Raw genomic sequence first — 21,612 nt, 5'->3', positions numbered from 1 at the left:
AACAGTGCAGGGTGTCGGTATAAACACACAGTGAGTGTGTGTGACGTGTGGCTCAGGCGTATTGTGTCAGTATCCAGGCAGATCTGATCAGATCAGCCAGCCGGCCAAACAAGCACCAGAGCAGACACTTGCATTTCTCTCCCCAGGGGCTTGATCCTCCTGCTCCACAAACAGATGCCTGATAGGTTTCCCTGCATTTTGTGCTCCGCCAGGGCCATCTTTTCTTGGAACAACTCCCCCCTAACACTCACCCCCAAGGTCTTAAGAGGCTCACTCGGGCCTCTTTGTCTAAATGTGAGATGCAGACAGGCATGCACTGCACTGTACACATTTCACACACCCTGAACACACCTGAACACACCTGGGGTATGCTATCTATTCAGTTACTGTATGTGATACCCTAACAATTCCCAACCTGTGTTTAAGCTATACCTGATAAGCCACTGCGGTTAAAATTTTTTACAATCTCAGACTTAGTCAAATAAATACTGTGTAGCAATAATATGGGGCACAGTTAAAACTAATACATGCTCCTTGAGTCCTTCCGGTGTCGGAAAAGGCCTTTCCGAAAAGTCAGAATGACGTCACTTTTGTAGTTAAAGGACAACTTCACCCATTTTCAATCTTATAATTTGTCCTCACACAATTTCTTTCTCTCTGTGTCAATTCACCTTTCATCCTTTAAAATTTGTTAAACGGAAATAACGTACTTGATACAGTCTTTTTTCACTCTACCAAATCTCTTTGACAAAAAATAGCCGATCTACAAGCTCAAAACGCGTTGCGACGTGCTGTGAGCTTGTAGATCTGCTATTTTTTGGCAAATGTTCCGCCCAGGATAATGGCTATTGGGGACACTTTTATTATCACGATTATATCGTAAATCGAATTTGTTTTTGGTCACAATAATCGTGACATGAAATTTTCATATCGTCCATCCCTATCGTTGACAATGACATCTGATCTGTCCTGCAGGCTTGAGGGTTTCATGTGGAGATAGATATCTATGGCACCACTGTCCTGATTCTTAGGTGGTTGTATAATAGGCTAGTTGTTTCTTGCAGTGTGCGTGCTAGCACTTTGACCTTTGTAGGAAGTTAAGTCATAACCATGGCATGTATCTGAACGGCCAGGGTAACGGGAAAGCAAAGCATTGTAATGGAGATTCCATCCAGTGCCACGCATGTTTATTTTTGTACCCTGTAACGATACTATTATTATCATCTATTATGATCTGAACCGTGCCTTGAGATAAGTAGAATTATGCCAGTGTGGCACCACTCTGAACTTGCCCTGAAACAACAACCTGGGATTCCTTGATTACACCTTTCCCTCCTGCGTGTTTGATATATGCACCGTGTTATTTTCCAGACAGTCTATTGTACAGTGCTCAGCATATGTTTTTCATACTCATTGTTGTGTTGTGATCGTTGTGTGTTGTAACTTGTTGCGATGTCGTCGTGGTTGTAATGTGATTGTGTACATTCCTGTGGTGTGATGCCTTTGTTATTCATCTTCTCATCGCTTTTTTTGTGGTCGTTTTAGTTTGGGTTCTCTTTCCCGTTATGACGTGATATTTACTCTTGTGTATCTCTCTCTCTCTCTCTCTGTCTCTCTCTGTCTCTCTCTCTGTAGGTCGACAGGGCTTCTCTGAGGTGATTGTGGTGGTTGGAGGCTGTGAGCGGGTGGGCGGCTTCAACCTGCCCTACACCGAGTGTTTACGACCCCGTCACAGGGGAGTGGAAGTCACTGGCCAAGCTGCCCGAGTTCACAAAGTCAGAGTATGCCGTGTGCGCCCTGCGCAATGACATTCTGGTCTCGGGTAAGCCAACGCAGGATTTCTTTTATTTGTTTTTTACGAGGCAGAATTGACACGCCGTTTTGCAAATGTCACACTCACTTAAGCTGAAGTGTCATTTGTCTCGTCCCTATAAAAGCTTTCAATTAAAGTCTTAGGGGACATGGTCCTTCCCTGTAGCTGTGTGCAACCATTTGCACGTCGGTGGAACCACAGGAAAGGCTGTAATAAGATGGCCGGTTGCCCTGTTATTTTACCCCGTCTGAGTCAAGGAAAATGTGAGAGCGAGCATCTGGATGCACTCTGCAGGCTCACCGCCAATGGTGGACCTTGTTGGCCGAGCTCACTCGTTCTCCCCGATCCTATTGGCCCAACACGCAGGATCTCCCGCCTCCCATATAAGTTACAGTGCATAGCTTTCTAGGATCTTGTGTCCGCTTTATTTTTCTCCTCTTCTGAATCAGCCGTTGGTAGGTTGGGCTTATTTAAAATTGAACCTAAATATGGGACACTGCACAGCTTTTCTGGCCCGTGGGCCTGACTGTTGCATTGTGGGAAATGTTTGTAGGCCAAGTATGGCGCAAACCTCTCTAGAGGGGCGTAGATTAAACTAGACAACAGCATCACGTCATAATGTCCAACTAATAACAGCCGTATGATGTTCATTACATGATGCACCCCAAAGCTCAGAGTTTCTCTCTTCGATCACCCACTAAAAGAAGTTCAGTTCAGTTCAGTTCAGTTTATTTTCAGTTCTTTGGGCATTATACAAGTATAGATTTAACAAAATAGAAAAATAGGAGTAACAAAATAAATATGCATAGATTGCATACGGAAAATGTCATACATTTCAAAGTACGTGTCCTGTCCAAGCCCCTGAAAAAGTCCATTTTTACACACTCAGTTAAATGAATACTGATGATTTTACTGTGCATACTAGTCTTTTTTTATACAAACAAGGATAGCTGTATGAAATTCTCGAGTGATTGATTGGTTTGTGTTTCATAAGTGAACAACACAGTTATATATGGTTCAAGTTCATGGTTCAAGTTCAGTTACATTGAAAACAAAGAGAGCGGAGGGCCCCCTCCCCTGGCTTGCTTTCCAGGAGCCTGATGTGCTGGCAAGGATTGTCCCTGTTCAAACTTGCCTCACTTTGAACAAAGAAAAATAAGAGAGACTGAGGGAGGGAGGGAGGGAGGGAGGATGGAGAGAGAGAGAGAGAAAGAGAGAAAGAGAGACAGACTGTGTGTTCTCTGCTTCAGGGTGAGACCGTAGTGTTTATTTCTTCCTGTTCCCTTCGAGGTCCTCACGTGTGTGCTATCAATCACCTTGCAAGCAGTGCATGGAAAGTCAACATTTCTTGCTCCCTCTCTCTCTCTCTCTCTCTCTCTCTTGTTCTCCTCTCCCTCTTAATTGCTTTATGACAGTCCATGTTCTTAATTTCTCCCTATTTCCCCCCACCCTTACCTGTCCCAATTCCACTTCTTCACTTTTCCTGTTTTTCTTTTATCCTTCTCTATGTTTCTCTCTGTTTCTCTCACACACTCACTGTCTCAGACTCCCCCAATGTTTTTCTGGCACTGGAGGCCGGCGTGCATAACTTGGCAGCCGTCCAGCCTACAGCACAGCTGCAGTTAAACTGTGGTCTGAAATAGGATCATCCTCAGAGGGGAGGTGGGCCGGGTGGTGGTTGTGGGGGAACATAAAATCCCTCCACTGTCTGCCATGGGACTGTCCGACCCCCAAACACCACTGTCTCTCCCACGTCCATGCTGCACACTAACAAACAAAGTACTGTCACTCAGCAACACCATCATCGACCACATCACATCTCACACCAGAAAGTGGATTGTAGCAGCTTGACACTTAAGCCCCTCATTAGGGCCAATGTGGTGTTTGTTTGCGGCAGCAGATGCGTTGGGGTCGTAATTCAAATAGAGATATGAGGGTGATACCTTACAGTATCTTTGGTATCATGTTTTCTTGTCGCCGAATGAAATTGCAGTGTGCTGTTCGACTAGCCTGACACTCAGCATGAATTTTCATTTCGTAACAAATTGTTTAATGGGAGTGGCTAGCGATTCAGGGGCTGGAGCCATGCAACTCAACTATACTGTATACTTAATCAAATGTTAGTGGATAATGTATCATGAGCTTGCAGAGTAGCGAAACGTGCGCTCGCATAACGTCACACAAGTGGCACATGTACCGTCTTCTAGGATCACAGGTGGCACGATGTCTCTGGTTGCTTCCTCGAACTACTTCAGTTAGGATGGCTGAATGTAGAGGATGAATTTCATATACTGTATTTTTGAGTGATATATGATCCACTGTAGGCAGAGTTCAATTCTGACAAGGCTGTGGAACAGTTCCCCTTAACAACCCCCTTATTAACTGTCAATAACAGTGGTGGCGACTAGTAAGACTTGAGTATGCTTCAAGTATTTATTTATTTTAATTAGCAGTGTTGCTTTTTAACAAGCATTTTTCTGTATAGCTTAATGGGACTCTGAGTCTGAGGAGTTATGCAAATATTCACGAAAACAAACTAAATTCCTATCATTCATGAGATTCTCTTTTTTTTTTTTTTTTTTTTGAGGGGCCACAATATTTGACAAATAAACCGTACCTGTATTTCTGGGGTAGAAATATTTTCCAGAAATCTTTCCTCTGTGATCTATTGTGTCTTTTCCTTCTGTTAGCCTATTATACAGTAACACCACCTCAGGTAGCCACTTGCCAGCCGCCACTTTAACCGTAACACGGGTGAGCATGAAAGGAGGATGACATGTGATAGGAGGACGAGACAGATGCCAATCACTGTTGTTTTGTTGTGAATGTGATTGTCAGAATGGAACACACACACCTGTTTGTCTGCAGTGCACACCTGTTGTGTTGGTAAGTTAATTATCTTATAGAAAAAGGCTGCGCAATGGAGATACAAAAGAGAACCAGACACCTTTGTTTTCACTGGTAGGCCTTCTTAATGTCGTGGCTGTTGCTTCATAAAGCCACCCACTTGTTTTAAGTTGAAAGAAAACACCCAATGGCCTAAAGAGCGCAAAGCTGCGGTGTGATGGATTGGCAGCATCTCATTAGATTTCATTATGAACACATCAGCACAGCGTTTAAAGGGAGAGGCGTAATTTTAAGGCACGACATTTGATATTAATTTTCATATTTATGAACTGGTACCACCATGATTCAATTATTGTCTCTGTGTGAAATAACGCAGCTTGTTGCAGACACTTATTGTTTATGGGCTGAGTCTTGTTAACCGCAGACAGCACACACACATAAACATGTACTGTATGTGTGCATGTGGCGCTTCTTACTATACAGACACTGCACAACTACACTCTCATGCTTGATTTATAAACTATTTGTTACCTGACACCGCCATGCAAAGAAGTATAAATCAGGCTTAAGCTTCTTAAAGCTCTTCTCCAGAGTTTACAACCTCTCCTGAACTTTTTCTTGGGTAGAAGCCAAGACGTCTGCTGCAGAACCCTTATTTTTGACACTCTTCTACAGTTTTCCAGATGATACTGTACTAGACACATGATATCCTTTGGCAGATAGCACAGTATTTTCCTTCGGTCTGAAAAGATAGTTCTTTTTCCACACGTGTTCCCTTCCCATGGGACTTTACATACTTTCCTTTTTCCTGGTTCCTTATTTATTTATTTTGAGCCTATATCTTTGTCATGTCTTCCAGGCCCTTTTAGAAAGCTGAATGTGTTCAGCGCTACCCATTTTGTTTTCAGAGAGATCAGCGTGACCCTTTAATGTTGTCTTTCGAAGATCAACAGGCAGGTGGAGAGAGACAGAGAGGTGGTGGAGCAGGTAGAGAAAGAGGTGCTCTGTTAGGACGTGACTGGGTCAAACTTTAACCTGGTTTTCGTACTGCTGTTATCAGCAATATGTAGTTCCTTACTAACTGTACTTGTTGTTTGACTATAGATAGAGAAGAGGAAATACACTAACTGCTGTTTTGACGTTAACAAAGGAGTGTTGCGTGCGTGTGTGCGTGCGTGCGCATGTGTGCGCATGTGTGTGTGTGTGTGTGTGTGTGTGTGTGTGTGTGTGTGTGTGTGTGTGTGTGTGTGCATGCATGCACGCGTGCGGTTTATGTAAAGATTTTTACAGATACTTTACTATTCATAAAAGATTCAGGTTAGGATAGGGTTAGGCATTTAGAGGTTAGGTTTATGGTAAAATGAGGGGTTAGGATTAAGGTTGGAGTTTGTGGTGGGGTTATGTTAGGCCAGTAGGTTATGTACATATTGTTATATTATGTATAAACAATTGCTTTTGATGTCCCCACAATGATAGCTTGGCTTGCCGAAAATAACAGATCTTCAGCTAAATGGATAGTTACATTTATTTCAATCGGTTACTTTCAGCGAGCCACACTGTTATCCAACAAAGCATAAACTAGCCTTAAAGGGATATTTCACTTTCAAAAAAACTTTTGGTAATTTTATTTACAATGGCTGTGTATGGGGAGGGGCCCTGGGCCTGGAGGGCCTGATAACATTTACATCAAATATCTACAGTAAATGTTGAATCAAGCAAATTAAAAACTGTTCAGGGTGTTCATAAAAGCCTGATTAGACGATAAAATGACCAAATTGTTTTTGAAAGTGGAATATCCCTTTAAGTGAATAAAGAGCCCACTGGCAGCTGTGTCTTTCTGTGAGCTTCTGAGCCTCTGAGCCTGGTTTAGAAATAGTGAATGAGGGCCACTTTGATCAACAGGGCAGCTGTCAACTGTGATCTAGTTAGCAAAAAGTCAAAGGACCTTGACATTTAATGCATAATCCACCATTAACCATTAACTCAACTATTTATACATTATTTTTATGAGGTTGACTCCATTTGAAGAAGGAATCGGGGCGATGGTGGTAATGACATTTAGTGCATTGATTCATACGGTGATGTGGAATGTTTGTAATGTTTCAGCCTTTGATTCAAACCGGGCTCAGATGGACTCATAAGCAAATTATTTAGAAAAGGGGGTGATGGAAAGATTATTATATTCCATATGAATAGACAGTTTTCCCCCAAAATATTAAAGTACTCGCACATAAGAAATGAGTCCACACAGTGTAAGTCCGTTTTTCTGTTAGTTGTATTGAAAGAATAGTTCAGAGTTCAAATTGTACAGTACAGCAACGTACAGTACAGCAAAATCACCTATGGTGCCGTCTCTCTGACTATACAAAACATCATTTCACAGATATATGGAGTTACAGAATACATTAGTCACATTCTGATTGGACAATTAAACATAACAATGGATATCAGATGTTTTCGTGTCATTGGGCCCAGTAGCAAAGCCAGATATTATGGCTTGGCAATATCATTTTGTTATCCTGTGTCCTGGGCATTATGACCTGCAGTGGACAGATCTCAACACTGAAAATGATATCTATACCATGTTAAACATAATAACAGGAACATATTTTAATCAATTATCTTAACAGGGGGAGTCCGTGTTACCCATTAAAAAGCACCTGGTGGCAATGCTGACACCATGAATGTTGCAAATATGTGAAACGTATGTGTTGTGTTCTGTTGTAGGTGGTCGTATCAACAGCAGAGATGTGTGGATGTACAACTCCCAGCTCAACCTGTGGATCAGAGTTGCTTCTCTCAACAAGGGTCGCTGGAGACACAAGATGGCTGTCCTACTGGGCAAGGTGAGGAGAGAACTCAGATATAAAGAAATAACAGAGTCCGCACACTAGATCCCATTGTTCATTTAATAGATTACCACAAACGGTCACATTTCGAGTGTCTTAGCTTTCCCTCATACTTGAGGACAGAGGAGAGAACTCGGTCCTCCTCTGATTCCCACTGATTTCTTGTCCATCTAGCAGTCTTTCTATCATATCTGTCTCATAGACAGTACCTACTGTATATGTCTGGTCTCTGTCTAGATGTCCATCTATCTGTCTAATGGACAGCATATACCGGTATATGTATTTCTGTAATTCCATGTTTGTTTGTTTTATAACATGTATATCAACCAGTCACTGTGTCTGTCTAACTGTCTTAACCCTCTTTCTAAGTGTTTATCTGTCAATTAGTTTAATTCCAATCATTCAACACTATGAAATTATCCACTATGTGGATTAATGACAAATAGGATAGATTAAACAGATGCGTTCTCTGCCAACAGCTACAAGGGAAGTAATCCAAAGGTGTTACAGAGGTTAACAATGCAGGCAGTGTGAAATTTCACGCATTACCTTTTTGTTTCGTAATACCTCAACCCAGATATTAGACTCTGTCATTTACACCACCAGGAAGTTTCTAGAATTACATGCGCATTTAATGGGTAAAAAATAATATTCCATCATCTCTTTTTTTAACATTGTCTCCAATGACATCCGTTTGAGTTAGATCCTTCTGTAACACACATTCTTATCTGTTTTATGTGGAAATTCTTTCTGAAGACACCAAAGATTTACGCTGGAGTGATTGACAGTAAATGTAGTGTAGGTATGCTGGCTGTCAAATATAGACATTAGTCACTCATCACTCTCATTGACAAACAAAAACCAGGAAGCTACGTTACTGGATTCCACCGTCATATTTGACTATGCCTGTCCTTGGAAGGCGCCATGTGTCTTGTTTTATTCCGAGTAACTGTAATGTTCACGTGTTGCCCCAGGGTTTGGACACCGTCAGGCCAGCTCATATAATCCCTCATCCCGGATCCACAAGACTAGTTTCAGTATTATATAAAGAGGGAGGTTGTCAAATTATGCACAACAGTCAATGAGTCAGTTTGTGAAACAGGGGAGCTGATGCAATTATTAGCTTCCTTTACTAATGGAAGTTCAAGTCAAGTGGACTTTGAACTGATTCCAGATTTCCCACGCATTTCCCCTCTCATTTCTCTAAAAAAAAAAGCAGTAATTCTTTTGGTGCTTATTAATCTGGACCCCTGTACATTACCTCTGAACAGGAATGCTTATTCAACCACCACATTTAGATTGAATCACTATTACAGTATAAGTCACATTTTATGTTGTGACCTGACAGTGATCCCAGTTCAATAGTGTGCACGAGTCTATCTATAGCATCTAGTACTTTGCTGGGTGGACATACTTACTGGAGGGCATTGGGAGTTCTATGGATGTGTGCCAACACCTCACACCTCCCAGTCCACTGACCCATATCATGTTCATCTCTCTCTCTTCCATCACAAGAATACACTAACCCTGCAGAAGCCTTACATAGCTACACAGGCTTTAATACAGCGATAAACACACACACACACACACACACACACGCACACGCTCGCGCGCATGCACGCACACAAACACACTATATGTATCACAAGGTCCACTAGTCTTACTTGAATACAAATATTTGAATGAGGAGTGAAGTGTGCACTATCAACACATTTAATACAGTGTGCATTTTGAACATTCATTTGATGTTCATACAGCATACTAACCCTATTCTCTTGTTAGACAGACAGACAGACAGACACACAGAGACACAGAGACACAGACACACTCAACTTTATTGATCCCGCAGGGGAAATCCTGTTGTCAGCGCCATCGTAATGCAAAACAAACATTGACTATTGCTAATGCATGTCACACATACCTCCTAAACCGTAATTATGAGTATTATTGTGAAGAGAGGGACAGGCTTCTATTGTCTCAGGCAAAGCAGGCGGTGCATTGGAGATGAGCCAGGCCTAACGCACGCACGGCTCACTTAGGCAAACAAAACCAGGCAAACCAGCAGTCGACTCTCAAACGCACAAGCTTGCATGTATGGCACACTAATGGCACGCCTACGCACAAAGACAGACACGCGCATTACAGAGACAGGCACACACTCACTCATACACATGCACAAATGAACGAACGCAAACTACTACAGGCATTCTTGGAAGGTTTGGGGCTGAAACGTTGCCATATGAGATGAAGTCAGTAAGTGCACGACACAGGCGGTTTGCTGTGATTTGCAGCAATTGCGCAAACATTCCTCTGGCTCCTAGGGAGCCGTGTGTGGCCAGACTGCATTGGTCTTATATTACCGTGCCTTCTTCTACAAAACAACACCCATAAGGCTTATCTACCTCAACCACCGAGACGGTAAACACACATGCACGTGCATGTATACATAAATCCCTACACGCGCCAGGTCTGGCACACGATTACTATAAAAGACAGGCATTAAACCTAATAAACCCACGCTTGAGTGAAGGATCATTTTGTAATTTAAACCACACCTGGTCAGATTAATGCGATACTTGGCTCACTAATTTGCAATAATTGAACATTAGTTGGAAAAAGCAATCAAAGTGTCTCCTAAAAGCAGACTGGCTACAGTGAAGGAAACCCTACATGTTGCATGGTGTGACGTCATTTTCCAAGAATAGTGGAGCGTCCACTTCTCTAACCCTAAATGATTAAAACAAATGATTGTTTTTCTGCTCAGGGCAGAAATATGCTCCAAAACGCTGTAGCTAATTCCTTCGTCAAACAACACCGGACATGTCATTAGCACCTATTTAAGTGTCTGTGAACTGAACTAACTCAGACACAGGCCAAGGTTCAGTGCAAATGGCTTCCTCGCTCTCTCTCTTTCATAGGCACACGCACGCACACATGCACGAACGCACGCACACAAATGCACACAAACATAGACCACCCACACATGCATTCATGCCTATATTTTAAACACTTTCTTGGGTAAAAAAGACATTCCTGGAAGAGCTCATAAATCCCATGAGAGTCTTTCATCCTAGACCACTTCCTTTGAAGCGCATGTTGTGTAGCAGGATAAGAGTCGTCTCGCCCTGCTCCACAATCCCCTTCTTTCTTTCTTTCTTTCTCTCTCTCTCTCTCTCTCTCTCTCTCTCTCTCTCTCTCTCTCTCTCTCTCTCTCTCTCTCTCCCTCGCCTTGTTTTGTTGACTCCCAACAATTAGCTTAGATTTCGAAATCCCTCTCAGAGGTCTCACATCCATTTGTGATGCCTTAGTTAATCCCATAACTAGTCTTATCTGTTTATCTCATTTTTAAATCATCTCTTAACCTCCGATCTTTTAAAACGTCCATATTGTCGTTGGTCCCCCACCTCTCCCCCTCCCAGTGATTACAGTCACTCATTTCCGCATGCAGTGTGTAATTTCCTCTTTTGATGTCCCTGTTGCTTGATATGAGGAACTGACCTTGAGTGCTGTCAACAAGCCTGCATAGCAAGCAAGACAAATGCACGCGCATACACTCACACACACACGCAATGGCATACTTTAGCATTAGTATTAGAAGACTTTTTTTCAGTCATCTGCACACGTTAAAATTCTGCGTTTTACTTTAATTCTTGAGAGTGTATAAAGTGACCCAAATGGACCCCCAAATCCTCCGATTTTAATCAGGGATTGCACTGTGTGCAAAAACTCTTCCTATGTAAGCAAACAACATCACTGTGTCTGTGTCTAGCATGTTGCTGTCGGGTGGAAACCTCTTATGTCCAAAACTATTACTTAGTCAGAATATCAAAAAAAGCGATATCTTTGCTACTACTGTGTGTCAATGTAGTATGACGAAATAAGTAGTAAAATATGAAGATAAGAGTTTCTTGCCTGACAGCAGCGATTATGCAAAAATCGTTGTACAAATATAAACACACGCTCATGTAAACACACACGCACGCGCGCGCGCGCACACACACACACACACACACACACACACACACACACACACACACACACACTGCCTTCTGTGTTGTCCTGCTGGACTGGTCCTGAGAGTACGTATTAGCTAAAATAGGTCACCACTTGTTGCTCTCCCTGGAATGATTCTGTGCTCAGCCATTTGCTACCCTATCACAGTATCTCTCTCTCTCTCTCACTCTGTCATTGTCTCTCTGTCACCCTCTCTCACTCTGTGCATGCGTCTGTATAAACAGGGATCTACTGTACGCGATCACGTGTGTGCTAATGAAACCATTTATCAGTTTGCGATCGTGACAGTGTTTAATTTTTTTGCATGTTTATTTATGCTGTCAGTAGCTAAAATCTGTCATTCATTACACTACGCCTGATGTGTATGTGATGAGCACATTACCTCCAGACAGTCCCTTTCGTAGGACGTGCTATTGTTGTCATGCCTGTGTGGAATGCCGCTGTATTGATACACCATACTATCACGTATCGAGAGCGTGTGTGGGGTGATTTGACGACAGCGTGCGGAGCTGCGGACCGTTGCTGACAAACAGGAAAAAGTGATCCAACACTCCCCTTTCCTCTGCGAGGGAGTTGGTCTCCTGTCACAACAGGGTGCTCGGTGTCCTCAGCCGAGAGTCAGAGACTGTGGAGAAGAGAAGTGTCCCTTTGTCTTAAGCATGACATGGCTCATCGGCACAATCATGTGCTTCTCTCTACATTTCCATTTCAACCCCCCCATCCCTCTCTTGCTCAATTTACATTTTAGACATCTAGTAGACAGCCTTAATCTGTCTTAATTCCACTCAATCTCTCACACAGACACACAAAATGTCAGGTTGATTTAGTTGATTTATCTACCTAAATACTCAAGTAGTCTGTCTCGAAGTTGTTTACTATCCTATTGTTCTGTTAATAACAGTGTGGTTATCACATATAAACTTTCTGTCTTTTGTCTTTCTCCTAGCTGTCAGCCATATTTAGTGCTGGCGCGCGCGTGAAGACAAACAAACACGGACCGCATTGTTGGCTGTAGTTTCCCCCCTCTAATTTCCAGTTGAGAAAGACGGTACTTTTCTAAGTTGGCTCGGTGCCTATGCAAATATCCAGGTGTTCCAGGCAGTTGCCCCTGCTTTTATCTGTCTTTACAGCGGAGGCGTAGAGGAAAGACATGAACAGCCTTGAGGTTGTGTTTTGCATGCATTCTAGAATCTACCACAAGCTGGTGCCCAACTTTACTGTACATTTTATCATCAGCCCTACATTCATTTCAAAAGTTCAACCTGTAACGCTCACTAAAAGAAATAATGGTTTTAAAATGAGAGATCTATCTCAAAGGTCTCTTCCCCTTCTTCCTGATCCTGCCCTCACTTCCTCTCCAGAGAGATGGCAGTTGTTTTTCCCCCACTCGCTTATTATGAATTCATCACCTGGCCACTATCCAGCCACATTCACAGAGCGTCATACAATCTGCCACTGAACACTCAAATATCAGACAATAAAAAGATGATATACCTTATTATACCTTTATTTACCTTATGATATACCTTCATTTTCAAAACACTAACTCTCCTTGGAAGTATGGGGATTGTGAGACCACGGTGACATCATCTCATTGATATATTATGGCAACAAGCAGTCACCTCGCATGCACTGCACAAGACATAAATAAGTGGCTTGCTGACCCCAGTGGACCTGGGTGACAGAAAGTAGTCAGATTTCAAAGACATAGGAGAATGCTGTGATAAGTCAAAGAATTATGGTGCCATTGTGTAGAGTGTGCGTGTCTGGGAAGTCGAAGTTGAAGTTCTAGTTTATCAGATCCGGGCCAGTGTTTCTTGTTTGCGTGATTGGTCTTAGTAAAGAGATACAGGTACATGGTGGTATTTGTGATAATAGCATCACATCATCACTGCCGCTCACCAGATGGACTGGTTCTACTGCTGCCAGAGTGCAAAGCATTGTACAGTATGTAGACAGAAAGTAGAAGCCCTGAATAAACACGTCTCATTCAGCAGCAGACCATGACTTTGTGTACATTTCTATTTGTCTCCAATGTCTAAGTGGGCACGTGTATATTTTTCCTGTGTCCTATGGCACTTCCCAACTGCTCCTAATAGTTAGGACTGGTTAAATGCAGAGGAAAAATGTCACATAATGTGCAATTGTACAAGTGACAAAAACCCAAGGTCTACAAAACAACGACATGCACGCGTGTTTCCGCGCTCTACATTCGCGTGTGTGCGATTTTACGCAGTTTCTCAACGCACGCGGGTTAATTCGAAAAGCTTATCAGCGCTTATAAGATATGCTTCGCTGTCAATCACATCTCATCCTTTAAGCCCCATGTGTCTGCGTTCTGTCTGTGTTTTTCTCCAGGTCTACGCGGTCGGCGGCTACGACGGCCAGAGTCGTCTGAGCAGCGTGGAGTGCTATGACTCCTTCTCCAACCGCTGGACAGAAGTGGCCCCCATGAAGGAGGCGGTCAGCTCGCCAGCCGTGTGCAGCTGCGCCGGCAAGCTCTTTGTCATCGGGGGAGGGCCGGACGACAACACCTGTTCGGACAAGGTGGGCATGGTCCACAGTTTAGAGCGGTGGTTCTCAAACGTTGAAATTTGAAGGTCTCCCCTTAACTTTGACATTGTACAAATGGAACCAAATGGACCCTAATGGGTCCATTTGGTTCCGTTTGTACACTGTTAAAGTTACAGAATTGTAAGGGTCAATTTACACCCCCATAAAGGAACCCAGAGACAGAGAGTCCCCTGAAATCCACTTTGAGAACCACTGGTTTAGAGGTCAAATTACGACTGTATCTATCTAATGAAGAAAAGGGGACGAAACAGACAAGACAGAAATGCTCCAGTGTGAACTTAAACACCTGTCGTCAAATGAATTTGACCTTGGAGTTGACATTTATGCCATTCTATGTTCATATGCACACAAATGGAAACCCCGCCCATACACATCAAATGTCCCCTACAGCCTGATGTCACAACAAGCCACATCATAGCTGGTTTCTTCTTCAGATGTAGTAGACCGAGTGAAACCACATCAGTCCTTTTTCACCGACTTATTCACCATGATCACCATGAGCACTGAGCAGTATTTCAGGTTAGTTGGGGCATATACTGTATGAGTCACTTGTAATCAAATGCCCTGTGACGCATTTCTGTGACAAGTGCCAGTGGGAAGTAAAGAAGGGAAAATAGAAAGAATGGCAAATGGCTGGACATTTATTTGATATAAGATCATAAAACCTTTATTGATCCCTGGAGGGATATTTTGGTGTCACAGTTTAATTAAGTTCCTGTGGTATATTCCCTGCTATTAGTTCAGGGCATTTTAGACCGGTTGGTGCAGATTTAACTCTCAGTAAAGACGGCTTAACCACGAGTTGCCAGCAGTGTCATTGTTCAGTATGATTGATAGCAGTACAGACAGGATTGAAGATGGGATACTCTGGTGTCATTATCTTCTAATTACCCAGACATGGTATCTTCTTATCAGGTAGTAAACAAGATTTGCCGTAACAAAAGCTCTAGAAGCAATAGAAGGAACATTCTCTTTCCTGGAATAGCTATTTGTCTGTGTTTGTGTATGTCTGTGCTCTCTGGAGAACACACACATACAGTATACACACACACACACACACACACACACACACACACACACACACACACACACACACACACACACACACAATGGCAAGCGGGCATGGATAACAAAGCAGCAGTGTCTTGCTGCCTGATGTTGTTATTATATCTGCCTCTATATGTCCTGTCTGGCTCTTATCTCCTCTACTCCCATGGGCGATTAGCATTGATACCCAATTCAATGAGAGTTGTGATGTTCACATTAGCTACGGTTATGAGTCACACAGTTGTAGGAAATGCTGTATTATTTGTGACTTTGGAAGGAGACCATATTAAAAACTAAAGGGACAGAATGGAGCAGGTTAAATGCAAGCCCATGCCGTGTGTATAAAGCAAGAGTCAGACCACAGAATCAGATATGAATGTACGAGGCATTGCATCACTACCACAGCATTGACACTGATGGGTGCAGACAAGGAATTTGCCTTGGCATGAGTTGCTGTCATGACTCATGACCTAATGTACTGTAGGTTAAAAAAAAATGTAATTACCAACAAAGTACACAATAATAACCACAGTCTTAGTTTAACAAAGAAGAGTGTGCAAATGTATGTGTAAGGGTCCATTTAGTTCCATTTGTAAGCTTTTCTGAGTTAAATTGACAGGATTTGACTTTTTACATGCAAAACATATACTCAGGTTGAACACTAAACTAGATAGCAGACATGAAACTCAAATCTTAATATTTGTCAGGGCACAATAATATCCCTGTGGTCCTGCTAAATGGTAGACTAGCTAGGTAACAATTACAGTTGTACTGGTCACATTATATTATCAAACTTGTGTGTGCATTCCTAATAGGGCTGTCACGATTATGACATTTTACATGATGATTAATTTTCTCTCAAATCATTGCGATTAATGATTTAATTGTGTTCTTGTCGTTGAAAATTATGTTTCTGTTTGGCTTTGAAGTTGCACATGGTAGATAAAACACATAAGCTAAATATACAAAGATTTGACAACTTTATACTTAAAAACGAACATTGATAGTGGAAATAGCCGATCTACAAGCTCACAACGCGTCGCGATGAGCTTGTAGATCTGCTATTTCCACTATTTCTGACATGGAAACAATTATGACGATTATAATCACGATTATGTCAAATAATCGCGATTAGACGATTATGTAATAATTGTGACAGCCCTAATTCCTAAATAAACTGTATGCTATACTTTTTTTTAAACAAAAGTCAAATAAAAGCAACCAATGCTTTCATTACAGGTCCAGTGCTATGATCCGGAGACAAACACTTGGTTGCTCAGGGCCAACATTCCCATCGCTAAGCGCTGCATCACCGCGGTGTCCTTGAACAATATGATCTATGTGTCCGGCGGACTCACCAAGTCAATATTCTGCTACGACCCCGTGGAGGACTACTGGATGCACGTGGTGCACACTTTCAGCAAACAGGTAACAAAACACACGCGCGCACGCACGCGCACACACACACACACACACACACACACACACACACACACACACACACACACGTGTATTTACCAAATGAAATTTTAAAATCCCCTAAGCTTGCCCAAATTTTGTTTAATTTGTTTTACAACTGTTTTGAATATAGTAGAATACCTTCAATATGGTTTAAGTCCATCATAAGCCCCATACCAAAATCACCTAAAAATGACCCCAGAATTCCCCTTAATTACAGGGGAATTAGTTTGATGAGCACAGTTTATAAACTGTATTCATCTTTACTAAATGAAAGATTGATACCCTGTACGCCGTATATATTAATGATTTAGCCAATCAAATTAAACCGCGAAACTGAGGAGTCAAATGTGGAAGCGAACATGTCAGTATCTTATTATATGCGGATGATATTATTCTACTAGCAGAGACAGAATTGGACTTACAAAGAATGCTTACATGTGCAAGTAACTGGTGTAAAAAATGGAGACTTTTGATAAATGAAAAGAAATCACACACACACACACACACACACACACACACACACACACACACACACACACTCTAACGCACATTACACTTTCGTCCGTCTGCTGCATGTGCTACTTGATTCAACAGTGTAACAGTAATAGAATCATTGTTTCTACCTATTCAGACTCTAGCACTTCTTATTTATTTCAGTACTTGCCTATTTAGATACATGCTAGTTCATGTTATCCTTTCGTCAGAACCTGCTTTATCAAAGTAGTGTGGAAGTTGTTTATCTGTCATCTGTAACGGACGGTCATAGCCATAACCCAGGCAGGCTTAGCCTGACACTTCAGTCCGCACATCACCACCCCCTGCTGGTGGGTGGTGTGTAGTGTGGACTGAAGCTGCACATATTTTATTTTATTTCGAGTGCGCCCAAAGAGCGGGCGCATTGAATGGGCCAATCAGGGTTGTATGCTTGGGGCACGTGGTGTGGCTGCTCCGGTCCCAGCCCCCTCCAAACAGAGCTCTTGAGCTCACGTGAGACTCGCTCGTGGACTCTGATTGGTGTCCTCTGCCCACGTGAGAGTCTAGTGGACTCTGATTGGTCCGTGAAAACTGTCATGGCTGAGTCAGACTCGACTCGTATTATTTTAATAAACTATGAAATAGTGCCGTTTCTTCACGTTTTAATACCATTTTGCACTAACGTAAACATGCAGACATATAATATGTTATGAGAAATAACGTATTTTTGCAATGTCACGCCACGTCGCCGTCGCGTGTGTGTGTGTGTGTGTGTGTATGTGTGTGTGTGTGTGTGTGTGTGACGTCAATAGGCTTTAGCCCCCCCCCCCCCCCCCGCCGAAATAGAATGTCTGCCCTCAATTTCAGACTCTAATCCCAAAACGAAGTGTGTGATTGAGTCGGACGCTAGCAGTCAGGCAAAGGCAGGCTCACTAACCACTCAATCTCCTTCCCGTGTGTCCTCCCTCCATCTCTCCCTCCTTGCAGGAGAGCTGTGGCATGTCTGTGTGCAATGGGAAGATCTTCATCCTCGGTGGCCGAGGGGAGAATGGCGATGCCTCTGACTCTATACTGTGTTATGACCCCGCCACAGGCATCATCACGGGGGTGGCAGCCATGCCCCGACCCATCTCCTACCATGGCTGTGTCACCATACACCGCTACAACGAGAAGTTCCACAAGCCCTGACCACGATAAACTGACACACGCACAGTCACATACGCACGTGCGTTTGAAAATTAACTTAAGGCTCTTTTAAAGTCAAGCTCTGCATACACACATATACACGCACGTGCACACACACATACACCAACGCAATTCTGTAGAAGAGGCCCATTTAGTTACTATTCAGCTCTTATTTCCTTTCAGCTTTATGTAGCAGCATTCTTTGTGGTGGTGGTGTGAAAACCTATTTTACCTTTCACTAGAACCTGCTTTACCAAAGTTTTGTGGAAGCTGGTTACCTGTCATCTGTAACTGACTGAAGTTCTGTGGAAGCTGGTTATCTGTAATTTTTAAAGTATACATCTTAGCGTTGTGCACAGTGCACACATTACTGTGTCATATGAAGTCACCCTAAGATCTAGATCTTTGTTTAAACTGACTGGCAGTCTGGTCTTGCAGAATCATGCACTAATGGGGTCAGAGAAAAAAATCATTTTATTTTTTATCAGTATCTACGTTTCCTACCGCTGTACCTCCTGCACTCCACCTGTCATGTACATTGGAGCTCAATGCTATACTTCCACAGAATTGGTGGGAAATATTGAGGATTTTGAAACATCCTCTATTCCTTAAAATGCCTGTAAGTCAATTAGGCTTACTGTAGATGTTTCTGACCTTTGAACTTCAGTGGTGAGGGAAAGGGAGATAAAGTAAGGAGGCTGAGCTGTATCACAGTATTGGAAGGTAGCCACAGATTCTCGTATGTTTTCCGCTAGTCTCGCTTCCTGGCTGTGCTCCGGACCTAATAGATAACTTTTCCTGGATTCCTTTTCCTATTTGGTCTTCCCTCTCACTTCCTGTTTCCCCATGTCACTTTATCACCTCTCATGTCCGTTTCTGTCATTACCTTTTCTGCTGTGTCAGCGCCTCAATCTTTAGCATCCACAGTCGAACCTCCCTTTAATCTTTATGATGCTATATTATCATTATTCTTATTGTTATCATCATTACACACATTACTGATATCTTCATTTTTTTATATCTTAAATTATACTTGTTATTGTTAGTGTTTTTTACATTTGGATGATTTATTATGATGTAGTGTAAGTGAGTGTATTTTGGACTTGTACTTTGGTGTACTGGGTGTAATGGGTGATTCGTAGACAACAGAAGAAGCCTTTGCAGATCAAACTCCGAAGACTGCTCTGAATAAATGGTGTGTGCATGTATGTATGTGACTTTCACTGTTCCGTTTGGACACATTATCACCACAGAGGTGTATCAACTAGTTGTAGCAATGCATTAAGTCATTTATGTAGCACATGAAATGGGGCTCTGCCTCGTGTACATTTGACCATCTCAATATGAGCCCAGGTCTCCCACATGGGAAACCAACCATCTACCACTCATCCAAAGGGGAATATCTCCCTGACCAAAGGGAGATATTAGGCTTCTGGGCTACTCTGCTACACAATGCCTACAAGTACTTAGTTCCACAAGTCCTCCAGGTGTAAATGAGTATCATTCAGCCAAGGCGGTGTCCTGTGTGCTATACCTCTCATAGGATGCTTGAGTGTTGTGCGGTAGAGGGGATTTGAACCATTTGGATCCTGAGCAGTAAAAGTAACATTTACTGCTATTGTCTATAAGAAATATTGCTGTGAATATGGTAACTTTGGTAAACCTTTATTCAATATATGTATTTAAATTGATTTGTTTTTGGACTATATTTTGTAAACAAGAGCCCCAGTTGTGCACTTTGACAGAATCCTGTTAAATAGAATTATGACAATGTAAATATGATTTTGATTTTCTTTTTTTTTACTGCATCAGTAAATGTTCTTTGCTTTCATGTGACGTATGAGAATGAGAGGAGAGGAGCCTATCAGCACCTCCCGCTGGTTACTGCCTGCTATGGGTCTGAATAACAAAACTATCTCTCAAGAGAACAACAGTGGGACAGAGTGGGAGAATTTAAACATTATATCTTTGGTCTAAGGATAGTGGATTAGTGTTTTTAATTAGTGAGTATAAAGTGCAATACAAAGCCCAAAAGCTAATGCATGCTTCAGCTCTGAATCAAGAGCGTCTGCTACATGCCTAAATTGTAAATTGTCAGCAAAAGAAAAAAGTATTGCGCAAACAAGGCTTAAAGATCAATTTAGTCAACCACTTTTGACAAAGCCGCTGGCAGCATACCAACTTACAGTATAACTAACATGTAAGTTCCAGACATTTTTGTGGATTGGCTCAGTGTAATTGCGATGCCTGAAATGTTGAAACCTCAAAGAACCCCACATGCCACCCACATTCCCTGCCACTTCCATACTTAGGATACCTGTAGACCAGTGTTTCTCAAAGTAGGGTCCAGGGACACCCAGCGGTTCTTAAGGGGATCCTAGGAGGTCCCTGCAAAGTGGGGAGAAGTTTGCTTTCATTTATGTTTTATTTACAAGACGTTATTTCAACAATAGAATTGATATACAGTACTTTTCACATTTTCCACTGTTATCTTCCCTATCAGAAAGAGGAATACTGTACTAAATCATAATGTGATTATCATCAATCTATCATCTCAGATAGGAATCCCTGAGACAAAATGTAATCAAATGGGTGTCCATGGCCTATTACGTATCAATAAGAGACTGTTAGACAGCCAACCAGCGGAGGCTGACAGGCAAGAGGGAGTTAAAAGAGATAGTGAGGGAGAGCGAGGTTAACTGTGTGACTGTGTGTGTGTATGCGTCTCTGACTTCATTGAGTATTTACTCCATACAGGACATGAACTCTGTACTTTTTGTAACATTTATGATTTATTGATTTTTAATATTAGCGGTTTTCATACATTGTTTCATTTGTTTTTCCGTTCTGTGCTTGTTGTGGGGACTTTTGGGATGATGCGTGTTGCTGATTGATGGGTTGTGTTGTGAATGTTTGCCATGTTTTAAGCGGTCTTGCCTTGTATGCTGACGTCTCAGATTGGGCACACTTGGAAATGTAATTGAGGAGCACTATGCAAATATGTTAATCCAAAGTGGTTTAAGATCCAATCCCAAAGTTGACTATATTGAAACTCCATTGATAAAATATTTTACTTGCATGCGTGACAGAGGTGTTCAGTTTCCCTTTTGGGAGTAATGCCTCAATGTGCCTTATAACAGAATAAACAACAAGGACAATAAAAGACCATGTACATGGTATCTGTATTTTTTTTTTATAATAACATTATGAGAAAGATTTATACGTGATGCAATATTTTTAATGTCTCTTTCTCCTTTGATTATTGTCTTTAGCTCCCAGAGACAAAGTGTTTACTAAGTGGCAGAAATGTAATGGCTGACCTGAAGCATCAATAAAGTTCTCTTTATG

The 21,612-nt window shown here is 42.1% G+C and overlaps 1 protein-coding gene across 1 annotated transcript in view; it reads left to right on the top strand.

Moving 5' to 3' along the window:
- The window catches only part of klhl24a (kelch-like family member 24a), a 25,031-nt gene extending 3,419 nt beyond the window's left edge, over positions 1-21,612 (top strand). Inside the window, 7 exon segments of the mRNA XM_080727238.1 lie at positions 1,636-1,642; positions 1,644-1,718; positions 1,720-1,822; positions 7,388-7,506; positions 13,882-14,070; positions 16,384-16,572; positions 18,067-21,612. Of these exon segments, the coding sequence (XP_080583364.1) occupies positions 1,636-1,642; positions 1,644-1,718; positions 1,720-1,822; positions 7,388-7,506; positions 13,882-14,070; positions 16,384-16,572; positions 18,067-18,267 (883 nt within the window). The 3' untranslated portion in view covers positions 18,268-21,612.

Source organism: Nannobrachium achirus, assembly GCF_963921795.1.
Source record: "Nannobrachium achirus genome assembly, chromosome: 5".
Lineage (NCBI taxonomy): Eukaryota > Metazoa > Chordata > Actinopteri > Myctophiformes > Myctophidae > Nannobrachium > Nannobrachium achirus.
Note: the sequence above shows the minus strand (reverse complement) of the source record. Positions and strands in the feature narration are given on the sequence as shown.